The 13,040-nt window shown below is 47.1% G+C and overlaps 1 protein-coding gene across 2 annotated transcripts in view; it reads left to right on the forward strand.

The window, feature by feature from the left end:
* The window catches only part of HDAC4 (histone deacetylase 4), a 262,138-nt gene that overhangs the window by 194,159 nt on the left and 54,939 nt on the right, over positions 1-13,040 (forward strand). For both annotated transcript variants that reach the window (XM_050899544.1, XM_050899545.1), the window contains exons 13-14: positions 9,381-9,638; positions 11,382-11,568. In XM_050899544.1, the coding sequence (XP_050755501.1) occupies positions 9,381-9,638; positions 11,382-11,568 (445 nt within the window). The remainder of the gene's footprint in view (positions 1-9,380; positions 9,639-11,381; positions 11,569-13,040) is intronic.

Here is a 13,040-nt window from a genome sequence, read left to right on the forward strand (position 1 = left end):
CATCAGATGAAATTTTTGAAAAGATTGCAACCAAAACAAGTCTTGCTGTTTCCAAGAAGGCGGCTAAGGAAAAATATGTTGTTTTGCTCCTGATTAAAAAGAAAAAGAATAATCACCTAAGGAAGTCGGCTGTGAAGCCTTGGGGCCCGAGACTTTGGAGCAGTAACTTGGAGTTGGACAAACGAGGACAGGACGGGTGGCTGGGTAGGGAAGGAGAGTGCAGAGGGATGGGTCGGATGGGATGGGTCCGAAGGAGGGACAGGGCTCCTTGGGGTGACCGGAGGGGAGTGTGCTCCCCCGGGGTGCGATCCCTTCCAGCATAGGCTCTGAAGTCCTTGGTCTACTGCTGTCGGCAGCAAATTGGGGATCGCTTGAGCGTAGCGAAGCACACGGTTCATCCCGTTCGGGAGCCGGCTCGCTGAGAGTGACTCCCCTGGCTCACCGCAAGGCTCTGTATGGAAAATGAGGGTCCCAACCCTGCTCATCTGGTGTTCGTGTTGTCACCTGCTGGTGACATTTGCATTTGCTTTAAGGAGGGGAAAAAAACCATGCACACAAAACCCATACAACGCCCCCCAAAAATAGGGACGAAAAAGACATGCGTGAGTAAAAAGAGCATTATCGAAGTTGCCACGCTGAGCCCTCAAGCTAGGACATGGGAGTAGTTAAGTTTCCCGTGCGAGTCTTGCTCGCTCTTTCTTTTTTCGCATCTTTTTGATCCGATTTTTGATAATCAAGTGGTATCTCGTTTACAGGACTCTGAACGTAGTACAGAGAAGGGTAAGAGCGAGGCTGCTCTCCGGTGGCATGCTGCCTTGTTTGTTGCAGAAATCGGAGGACGTATAAAGAGTGGAAGAGGGAAAGAAGGGGCCTTAGGGCTAAGGCAGCTTGACGCCGTGGCAGGGAATTGGCTTCTCCTCTCTGCCCCAGAGCCGTGTCCCGCTGAGCGGATCCAGCCAGCGGGCAGCTTGCAGCGACACGCTCATCTTCTCCGTGCCGTTTGCAGGAGAGGGAAATGGAGCTGCTAGCTGCAGAGGTGTGCTTGCACACCTAAAACATGTAATCTTAAAATCAACCCTATCATATTGAAACCCCCACGCAGTGGGGTTTCGTAATCTCTGCCCCGGCTGTGCGTTTGACGGCGTGGAGCAGCTCTGCCGTCAAGTCGTCGTGAACACAGACGTGCTCATATTTGCAGAGTGTTAGTGTGCTCTAGTGATCGCACTGCAAAACAGTACGTAGAAATTAACAACTCTTTCTTCAGAACCAGGGTTTGAGGCGTTAAATGAGATTCTGGATAAGATACTGAATCACTTCTTCCTAATTGAGCTCTGTGCAACCTTTGATCGGAATGAGGCATGTGCCCGAAAACAGTAAATACTAAACAGTCCTGAAAATAAAAGCTATACATTAACGCACGGGAGCACCGACCTGAAATTACACAGGCAACGTGCACTCCTGTTTCCCACCTTTTTGCGTGTTTAACGTTCAAACCTCGGGAATGGTTTTTCCCCATGGTCGGAGGAGCTTTGCTGGGCGAGGGGGCTTGTTTTGCCATACGATAAATATATGCAGCAATCCCGACATCGTTTCATCTTCAGCAATTACAATTTCTCTGCAGACTTCAGTCTCTTTTAAGATGCAAATTTTAGTCTTTTATATACGAGAGAGAGAAGCCGTGATGTGCTCATGGTTCTCTGTGGCGTTTGGAGGTCGGCGTTTGGGGGGGTATTTTTGTCGTGTCAGCGAACCAGGTAAAGTAGGACGCTGTTCTGAGCAGACTCCAGGTATTTTGAGTTAAAAGTGTTAGCTTTTCAGCGTGATGGGTCTTGAAGCAGCAATTCCCTTTCTAAAGAGAAACATGCAAGTGAGATTTCTGTAAGTTCTGCGCCAGAAAACTCAACTTTTTACCTTTCCGTAGCAAAGATGAGTGTTTTGGCTTTAGTCCCCTGGATGTATAATTCATGAAGCCTTACTAGAACAGATAATCTCCCTTTTAGCCCTGGGTTGTACTGTTAAGCAGATCAACACTGAGCTTCTGTGGTCAAATTATGGTTCTTCTGAGTAAACCCCATTTTTAGCACACTCTGGAAAGTGAGGTGTTTCTCCTGCTGTGGCATATATATATGGCAACGTATATATGCCAGACTACAGTGCCTCAGCTTGTCTGGTGCAGCAGCGTTGGGTGGATACGTTTTTATTAACACCTAGAATTTAACCTTGCTATTTCCTGATTTTTTTTTTTTTTTTTCTTTTTTGGAAGGCGTTAACCGTTTAGCCTCAAGTGACTCCTGGAGTAGCTTTTCATGTGTAAAGTTTAATTTGTAATATTAGAAAAATGCAGTGTATTAGGTTGTATTGCACAGCATTCAGGCAGGGCTGTTACCCTTTGAACAGTTTAAGGGAAGCCTGTTTTTGAAGCACCCAGACATAACTTTGGATGTAACAAGTATTGAAAAAGATCTCCGGAAAACCTCCTTCAGCGTTCCTGCGAAGTGTCTCAGTCGGTTGAATACGAAATGCCGTTCAGCAGGACGTGAGACGCTTGGCATTCACGTGCTTGTGCATCGTCACACCTATTACTGCGTAAACGCCGTTAAGTGGTTTTGCCAGGAGCCGTTGTTCTGCGGGGTGTCTGTTGCTGCAGGTCTGGCGATCTGTAGATGCGTGCTTGATACAATCAAGCCCGTAACTCCAATTATTTGGGAGAGGGGAGAAAGGAAACAGCTTCTGCTGGTGGCGAGGTGTTTTCTTCTCGCTCCTTCTCCTTCTCCCCTCCGGGCAGTCCCTGTTCTTTGATTCATTACAGTTGGGTCGTTCCCTCTCGTCTAGGCACAGAGGCCAGCAGTATCGTGGTCCTTCCAGCAGGTAGGCTGCCTCAGACAGTTAAATTTTTCCTGCTGTCTCATCGCTTCAGGGAAAAAAAAAAAAAAACAAGAGATTTTTCTAGGCTTCGGCTGCTGCAGCAGGCTCTGCCAGCTCCCTACATGGCCTATGCCCAACTTGGCCTCTCCCCATCATCCCTTATCATCTCTTGTTTCTCCTCAGTCTATAAAAGTTAAAAATTAGAATCCAAGGGGTACCTCACGTGGGAAGAGTCATATCGATAGCCAGAAGAGCAAGCCTTGTGTTACCATTTCCAAGTAATTAATCCAAGCCCCCAGCAATATGTTGCCTTCTCCGAGCGCTTGTCCGCGTGCACGCTCCCCTGCGAATGCGTTCTTGCCTTAATGCCTCTCTGCTAGTAGTGCTCTTCTTTCTCTTGAGCATCCCAGCCGGCGTATCCGCTCCACGCCGCCTACCTCCCACCTCTCAATTCCTAGCCACATCCTTGACTCAAGACCAACACTTTTTTGGCCATCTGTCTCAGGATGCTTTTGAACTGAGCCTTTTTTCCCTCTATTTTCCCTTTTCATCTTTTTTCCCTCTATTTTTTCCCCTCGTTTTCATCAAAGCTGTGTCTCCAGCTATCCAGAGTTGTTCTCTTTCTTCCCTGAGTTTGTCCTTCATCTCCAGGGGGAAGAAAGGGGGGTTTCTGCTGGCTTCTGCACAGCACGGCACGGTCAGGGCTGAGCCAGTCTGTCGTCCTCCCTTGCTTCCTGGCTTCTCCCTTCCTCTGGTCGGTGGGACATGCTGTGTCACCCCGCCAACGCCTGTGTCCCCCATGATGCTGTTCAAGGGGGAGGAGGACTCTGCGTGGTTGATGGTACCAGCACAGAAGAGGCTGAGGCTGCCTGGGTCCTGGCTGGTACCTTCTGCTACTCCACCCTGTTCCCAAAACAGCGAAGTCGCTCCGCCCCGCTGGGCATGCTCTGCGCTTCCCAGGATATAAACTGGATAGTTAGCAACGGCAGCGCTGTCTCGACCGCCTTCCAGCGTATCCCTGTCTGCACAAAGTTTTGACCAGCTGTACGTATCTGGCAAAGTGGAATGGGGTTTTGGTGTGTTGTCAAGTAGGAGGTCTGTGAGCTTCTACTACCTGTAGATAACCCTGGATGAGTTGCATGGAAATGTGGTGATTTATCCTAAACTTCGAAGGTGTGTGTGGTTGTTTTCAGCCTCCGACCTGTATCCTTTGATGCACACCAGTCTGTCCAGCAACACTGAAGTCTCTGAAGGGCAAGACTGAGGTATTCCCTCCAGCAGAGATGCCCTTTTCCACAACACTGTTACTAATCTCATCTCTGAAAGCAGTCCCCTCAGTGATTCAAACTCGTTCTCTACTTTCAGTAAGCATTACCATGATGAGCAACACTGGAGAAATGCCACACAGTTCCTGTGTTGGACTCCTAAACTGGAAAAGATCTTGAGACTAGATCTATCTCAAGTTTTACTTAGTCATGCCCAACTTTCATCTCTGTCGGTCTTTGATAACTGAGGTGATCTGTCATGCTCAGTGTTGAAGGAGCCTTGTCCTTTTGATTGTGCAGGACCAGAAATTTCTTCTGTAACTGCTTGTCGTCTTAGGAGAAAGATTCAGAGGTGCACAGCTTCATCAGGGTTGGTCTGTCCAGATAGGAAGCTTTGCTATGCAGTCCTGTGGAAGTTCTCCAGCTCTGCTTCTGCTTCCCAAGGAGCTCTTCAGCCACAGCCACAGACAGGTCCCTGTGACACTTGTTGCCTAAAGAAAAAGTGCATTAGTTATATCCTTCTCAAGCATTTTTCTGTTGAGGACTCTTCATTAGTCTGTGATGAGTAAACAGATGTTTCTAGCCTGTTCAGTAGTATCTTCAAAGTCTTCAGTGTTCTAAGAACTTACCACTACAGAGAAGGCATCATGAAGAAGTAGATATATCGTATCTAGTAGACAAATCAGATGCCAGTTGACCTGAAATTTTACTAGCAAAGAAGTGCAGCTTTTTTTGTCCTTATGAAGCATTCTGCAGAAAAATGATGAATTTGTTGGTTTTCCTTGTATTGTGGCCTGACGTTGCTATGATTTTTTTTTCTTTCTGTTCTTTGTATTTCAAAGATGTAGATAAGAAATCTTGCCAGCTGCATCGAGTCTTTTAAAAATGCTCGTGACTAGAGATGTAGAGTTTATTCCTTACTGAAGTAGTTAGCTATCCGAGGCTAGAGAGGCAGTGCCTTTAACAATATTTTATCGTGGCAGTATGTGATAGCCAGAGGCGACTGTGTTTGAAAATAGAGGAGTAACCTCATTGCAAAGGAAGCTAGAGAGCTAATTAAGGGAAGGAGACGTTATTTATGGTGCATTGTGTAATTGTTTACTATTTCAGATACCTTTGTAAGCATTTTCAATGCTATCTTAACTTTACATTCATTCCCTTGCACTTTTATTACCTTAAATTTTCTTAAATTACACGAACACGTATTCATAAAATTGCAAAAATGGAAGATTTTTAGGGAGTTTTAATGGGCGTCGGATGCACATGCTCATGTATTATATGGAATATGTTCGTAACAAAGTGCTTTCTTTGCAAAAATTGTCCTTTAAGAAGAAGAGGGTTGCAGCAGCTAGAACAAATGACACACCAAGAGGTTTACTTTGTATTAGGAGAGCAAACTGAAAGATTGCAATGTCCTTGTCATTGACCACTTGATCTTTCAACCTTCATTGTGTTTTTCATTTAATTCTTACGTTTTTATGGAGTTGGAATAATTTAAAACTTCTAGGGAATTACACTGCTTCTCATTTCCATTAGATTTCACAATGACATTGTAAGTTATTTTCCCAGCAATTACCTTGCGTAGTTCATAAGTTCAAAAGGTATTAAGTTCAAAGCTTGAGACCTTCAAGCCAAGCAGAAAAAAAGTAGCAGAAGATGGTTTATGATGATTTAATTATCTTTAAAACAGTTTATATTCATCAAGCCTAAGAGAGCTTAAAGAAAATTGATGGAAGAACTACCTTTAGTTTAACATGGTTTAGTTATCCAATGTGTATTACAAGTAATGAAAGTGGGGAGGTGGTGGGATGGGGGGGAGGTACCTCACAAAAATCCTTGAGAAGTTTTGATCACTGAATCTTTTTTAGGTTGGCAGGAACCTCATGAGATCGTTTAGTCCAATGTCCCTGCTCCAGCAGAGTCAGCAAGAGCAGGTTGCCCAAGACCATACGCAACTGGGTTTTGGATATCTCCAAGGATGGAGACTCCACAACCTCTGTGGGCAACCTGTTCAAGTGTTTGACCGCCCTCACAGTAAACAATATGTTTTCTTGTGTTCAGAAGGAATTTCATGTGTTTTAATTTGTGCCCATTGCCTCTTATCCCGTCACCTGTGAGTGCAACCCATCAGGCCCCATGGACTTATGTATGTCCAGGTTTTTTTAAGCGCTCCCTAAACCTGGTGATCCTCCACCAAGAGTAAGTCTTCCTTGCTCCAGACTTTCCCTCTGGTGTCAGGGGCCTGGGATTCTTGAAGGACGGTCTTACTAGTAAAGAAGGCATTAAGTGCCATGGCCTTTTCTATGTCATTTGTCACCAGGTCCCTTCCCTCATTCAGCAATGGGCCCATGGTTTCCGTAGTCTTCCTCTTTTCTTTCTCGATGCCCTTCACGTCCCTTGCCAGATTCGACTCCAGGTTGGCTTTGACTTTCTTCACACCGTACATACAAGATCAGATAGCAACGCTACTCCTCTTGGGTCAGCTGTCGTGCTTCCAACTCTTGTACACCGCCTATTTATATCTTGAGTTCAGGTAGGAGCTCCTTGCTCATCCATGCAGGCCTTCTGCAGCCTGTGCTTGATTTCTTTCTGGTTGGGATGTCTTGAGCTTGTAGAATCCTTGAGTATCAGCCAGCTATGCTGGACCCCTCTCATCTCCAGGGCTGTATCCCATGGGACTCTTCCAAGCAGATCCCTGAAGAGGCCAAACTCTGCTCTCCTGAAATCCAGGGCTGTGGTCCTGCTTTTTGCCCTGTTCCCTCCTCTTCGGATCTTCAACTCCACTGTCTCATGGTCACTGCAGCCAGTGCTGCCTCTGACTTCCACATCCTTGAATAGTCCTTCCTTGTTTGTAAGTGTCAGGTCCAGGAGAGCACCTTCCTTGTTGGCATCTTGATCACCTGTGTCAGGAATTCATCATCAATGCACTCACATCTCCTAGATTGCTTGAGCCCTGCTGTCTTGTCCTTCCAGCAGATAGTAGGGTGGTTAAAGGCCCCCATGAAGACCAGGACCTGTGAAAGTGAAGCTTCTTTTGGGTGTTTGAAGAAGGCCGCATCTACTTCTACCTGATCAGGAGGTCTACAGCAGTCTACCCACTACGAGAGCGCTCATCTTGGTCTGTTCACTCATCTTGACATTTAAGTTCTTGACTGACTCCAGATCCATACCAAGGCACAGAGCTCCGTGCATTCCTGCTCCTCCCTCACATAAAGGGCAACTTCCCCTCCTCACCTTCCCAGCCCGTCCTTCCTAAAAAGCCTGTATCCCTCCATCACAGCACTCCGGTCATGTGAGCTATCCCACCACATCTCCATGATCCCAGGGACGTCGTAGCCCTGTAACTCCACGCAGACTTCTGATCCTCCCGTTTGGTCCCCATGCTGCGTGTGCTAGTGTAGAGGCGTTTCAGAGAGGCACCCAAGCGTGCCGATTCCCCAGGACAGGCTTGAGGCCTTCCCCTTCTGCCGGCACCTCCTTCTTTACATGCCTGCGCTCAAAGGGACGCCACTTCAGCTCTTTTTTGTTCATCGCCATGTCCTTTCTACTCACACCGCCCCAGGCCCTTGGCCTGCCTACCCTGTCCCCAGCTTCCTTAGCTGCTTTTTGAGGACCCGCTCCCTCCCCTGTTGTTTCTGGTTTAAAGCTCTGACTACCGGCTTGGCCAGCCTGTTGGCAAAGGTACTTTTTCCCTGTTCAGTCAGGTGGATCCCATCTCTTCCAAGAAACTTGACTCTCAAAGACGGTTCCACAGTTGTAGAAACCAAAACCCTCTTGCCAAGAGCAGCCAGTTGTTCATCAGTACACAAATATCGGCTCTTGTCGCTAAGAGGGATGGGCTGTGCTGTACTGGGGGGCCGCGTGAACCCCAGAGGGTCTTCTTGCCTTAAGCGTCTAGGCAAAATAATGCCCTTCTGCATGTCCTGCTCCTCGCGGGAGTCAAGACATCCGAAACGCAGTAATCCACAAAGTGCTGGAAAGCCGTGGCCCTGCGTCCCGGTCCTTGCAACGCTCCCATTTTTAAAAGCTTTGAGCCCCAGTTATTTGAGATCCTCTGCTGTAGCTGTGAGCAACCTCTTGCTGTCCTTGCTGTGATACTTGCAGGCGATTAATCCTTTATATTACCTTTGCCTGCTTAAATCTGCTTTGTATAGGTTTGCTTAAGTTATGTGGCAGAGCCTTTCTTCCTACATTTAGGGGAAAAGGCTTAGTTTCAGGTTTGAGCCACTGTTCTTCAAAGAGCAAGTGACTTACAAGTAGTCACTCCTTCTGCATGTGTTCAATAACCGTGTTTTGATTTAGCTTTATTAGATTTAAAATCAATATTGCTTTTCATACCAATGACCTAATCCTTATTAAAGCTCTGCCCTGACAACTTTCAAAGTTCAGCAGTTTCTTTATAAGCCTGTGAAACGGGTACAGCCTGAGTTCTTTTAAAGAAAGGAAATTGATTTATTTACCTATGCTGGATTTAAAAACAGTTCACCTTTTTTTTTTTTTCTCCTTTTTTTTTTTTTTTCCCCTTCCAAATAAAAATCATAAGCAGTCTGAGACGGAGACCTGTGAATTTTATCTCACCGATGAACTTTCGAAAAGTCTGAGCCTGTGTGAATTACAGTGAAAATTATATTGTTCCCTTTGTTTTAGCGGCCGCTTTCAGAGAAGTTCGCTACCTCTGGTTAGAATGCTGCTGCTCTTGCAGTTTGCTTCTGTACAGCTGCTGTAAGTTGAGTGTCCTCAGTTTCCTCCCAACTAACTTCATAAGAGTGGAAGTTTCGGAGGAATCTAAGACGGCCTCTCGCTTTACAGATAGAATTCAAGGGGTGATTCAAGAAGGAGCTGGGCAAACAAGGTAGCAGAAACCCTCTTAGAGGATTTGCGTCTCTCTTCCTTTTCTTCAGAATTTAATTGCCAAATGTGTTGGTGGTTGTTACGCTTCTCCTGTGTGGGTTTGTGAGCGGAGAAGCATCCATAGGTGTGCAGGCGCAAGAGGCTCTTATTTCTTCAGAGGGAAAATCAAGCGCAAAACGAAGGGGCCGTCATGACTTGGGACACGGGATTTCATAGTGCTTAATGCCAAGGTTGAGCTGACCTTTCCCTTGAGTGGTTGTTTTGGACCTAGTTTGTAAGGTAAAAACTATAATTCACAATTGCTCTTGTCACGAAGCTGGTTCTTTGAGGAGAGCAGAGCGAACTTTACCTGTGATGAGTTACATTTTATTTATCGGTTAACCTCTGGGTTGTTTTCAGATTATATCAAAACCCAACGAACCAGCTCGCCAGCATGAAAGCCACCCTGAGGAGACAGAAGAAGAGTTACGGGAACACCAAGCCCTTTTGGAGGAGCCATACGGCGACAGAGCCGCAAGCCAAAAGGAGGCCCCGGGGCTGGCCAACATGGTGCAAGTGAAGCAAGAACCCATCGAGAGCGATGAAGAGGAAGCAGAGCCACAGCAGGAGCTGGAGTCTGGGCAGAGGCAGGCCGAGCAGGAGCTGCTCTTCCGTCAGGTAAGCTTGCAAAATACCAAGGTTGGGACTTGGTTCTTTGTAGAAGATTGTTTGGTTCTTGGTAGTCACCTTATACTACTCTAAGGGGGAGAAGGTAGGGGGAACCAGCTCTTGGGGATCTGCTACGTAAAGAAACCTGCAGGTAAAATCAGTGCCATCCTTCCCTGGAGTCACCGTGTCGACTCAGAAGGCCCAGGGAGGAGAATCTGGATCACCTGCACGAAACGCAGTCAGTGCGTTTGCAGCCACTGAACCACTTTCTGTTTGTTTCTTTGGGAAGACAAAAGTGTGTCTTAACGTTTTGGAGCGCTGAATACTAGCAGAGGATTATATTTTAGTTTTATGTTTTAAAACAAATTGACTGCCCCAGAGAAGGCCTGGATAAGGGAACAGGGGACGAGGTTCATTGGAGGGGGTTCCTTCTTCAGAACTAGAGATCCCAGAGACCCCAGCTGTTGCTCGCTTTTGAGGATAAACACCGGAGGCTTGTGGATTGCAAGTGATAAATCCAATAACAACGTAGCATAGCGTAATCTTCCCGATTACATGGCAGTCTCCCAAAGGCTGCCTGTTGTGGTAGCAGTAATGAAGGTGAGAAGGTTACGATTCTCTTAGGGCGTCAGTGCTCTGCTCACCTTGACAGCCCTTAGCACTCAGCGTCTGTACCTACAGCCGTGCGTAACCCCCGACACGGGATCTGCAGCCGAGAGCGGATTGCTTTAGCCGTACCAGGGAGTAGTTCTCTGAGTAAATCCACAACCCTTGGCTAGGGAAAGCGGACCTGTGCCAGGTTTGCAGTTGCAGCGTCTGTGAATCGGGTGCGAATCGGTCGCTCCCTGTAGTCATTTGCATCTTGCCGCTCGCTGCCGTCTTCCCAGCGCCGCGGAGCTCGCTCGCCTGTCTCGCACGAATGGCGCTGGCTGTTGCTCAGCGACTACGTTTTCGGTTCCTTATTGAGCGGCGTTATCTTCATAACAGCGCTACCTTGAAAGATCAATGCCGTCGCCAACCGTGCTTGTACAGAGTGTTATTTGATTTATACAGTCGCATCTGAGCCTCATTGCCTTAGTGAATAAATAAATAAATTAAATGTGATGTGCTGCTAATGATGGACCACGGCGATACCCTTCCTCTGAAGGTGCAGCCCCCCCCTGCCCTAGTCCTGGATGCATGGTCACACCTGAGGAGTCTTAAAAATATTATATCCTCTGCAATTATTTTGCCTCAAAGAGGAGAGGGAGTAAATAGAGGAAATGGGAAGGTGGTTAGGCTGCGGTTGCAGCGTGGCAAGCTGGAACAGCCATCCCTTCTGACCAAGAGCCTGTCCAGCTGATGGTGCGGCTGCGCAGAGAACCAGCTCGGTTGAAAACTCCCTCTCCTGCCTGGGAGTCCGGTTGAGCTGGATCCGTTCCCTGGTCTGGGGCATCGCACTGTTAAATACACCGCTGCAGCGGTGGAGAGGCACAGGGGGGAGGAAGACACGGCCAGACCCGAGGGGAGGATGGAGCTGCTTCTGCTAATGACCTTGCCAGCGTGCACCAGCTTCAGGGCTGTGGTTTGAACACGCTGCCCTTGCCTGACTTCGCTCTAGAAACGCGCATGTCGTCATTTGCTGCACGCGTGTGCGCGCGCTCGTTTATCAGGGAAAGGAGTCCAAGCCTGCGAACTTTAAAAACTCTTAAAAACCCTTTTATGAAGGCGCCACACAGACTTTCAGCAACTACCCGCTTCTTTTCCCCGCAGCAAGCCCTTCTGTTGGAGCAGCAACGCATTCACCAGCTGAGAAACTACCAGGCGTCGCTGGAGGCAGCTGGCATGCCCGTCTCTTTCGGAGGGCATCGACCTCTGTCCCGTGCACAGTCCTCGCCTGCCTCGGCCACCTTCCCGATGTCCGTACAGGAGCCACCCACTAAGCCAAGGTTCACAACAGGTAACGTTTTGGGGCGCTGGAGGCTGAAGCGGTGGGGCTGTGGTTACCGTTTTGCCTTACGTTGTGCTTTTCTGCCCTGTCCCTGCAAAGCTATCCCTTTGGGGTCTGCGTCTCGGCTGCCTTTGGGGATTCCATAACATCCTGTCTTCTTCAAGGATAAGATTCAGTCGTCTTACACCCTCTTGTCCTGCACGTCCCTTCCCCAGAGGGACAGACACCCTACAGTCCAGACAGAAAATAACCTGCAAAAATCAATAGAAGCGCATAGCACAGTACTTTAATTATGTACGTCCGGAAAAAAAAAAAAAGGACGAGTCATACGCTGTGACAAAGCTGATTGAGATGCAAGGCGGAGAGAGGCGATGTTATTGAAAAAGGACAGCATGCCAAATGCGGTATCTGTCGGCTGTATTTTCTGCACCTTCTCCGGTCCCTGTGCAATCTCATGCCATAAGTTATCCACTCCGGGCTCTGTGCCAGCCTACCCCTCCTTCTGTAACACAATCTCTGCCCAGGAGTCTGTGCCCGTAGGTTGGGAAAAATGAGGTGAGTTGATTATTTCAAGTTGTCTTGAACGGACAAACAGACTGAAGAGTGTTTTCTTACCTGTTCAGTCTTCACCTCGAAGGAAAATTATGCATTTTTCTAGTGAAAACCAGAAGTGCAAAAAAGGTGTTAATCTCCCCACAAAGATTAAAGGCAAAAAATAATTGTTCTTCCTGAATCCTGACAACCAGCTTTTTTTCCACCAAAATCCTTTCTGTCTATTCAGTAGCCTTAGTAACAGATGAAAGTTAATTTATGTGCAACTTTTCAAGTCCTACGTTGGGTGATTAGGCGGACTTATTTTGAAGTCCGCCGCCTTCCCCAAATGTCAAGCTCTATTTTGTGAATGAACGTTTTGCAATGTGATGTGTGCCCTGGGAAGGGGAAAAAAAAAAACCAGAACGCCCAAATAAGAGCAACTCGTGATTTTGTTTCTCTTTCACTTACCCGTTTAGTCTTATTTAACCCACACTTTTTGCATCATTAAAATCAGCACTGTGAATCGGGTTTATTTTCAGACACTGATGGTACAGTAATAGTGATACGTTAAATATGACTTTGTTCTTCAGCTGCTGGCTGCAGGGTGGGAAGCATGTGCGATCAGCTCTGTAAAAGCCCGAGCAGTATCTCATTTTTGCAAATCAGCCCTTTAAGTCTCTATTTGTTGTTAATATTGAAACCTTGAATTTCAGCAAAACTACATTTCTAATGCAACCAGTTATAGCAAGATTATTCTAGATTTTGGCTTTTGCCAGGGATGCAAAGAAGGGTAGTCCCCTGGCTCACTGTCAAACCAGACGAAACTTGAGCATCTAATACACTTAGACCCAAACCTTGGCGCTTTAAAAACAAGGAAGCCTGGCCCTGCTTTAAGAGATTATCCTTTCCTTCTCTTTCTTCCCTTCTCCTCCTCCGGTATTTAAGTT

Source organism: Gymnogyps californianus, chromosome 7, assembly GCF_018139145.2.
Source record: "Gymnogyps californianus isolate 813 chromosome 7, ASM1813914v2, whole genome shotgun sequence".
Classification (NCBI taxonomy): Eukaryota; Metazoa; Chordata; class Aves; order Accipitriformes; family Cathartidae; genus Gymnogyps; species Gymnogyps californianus.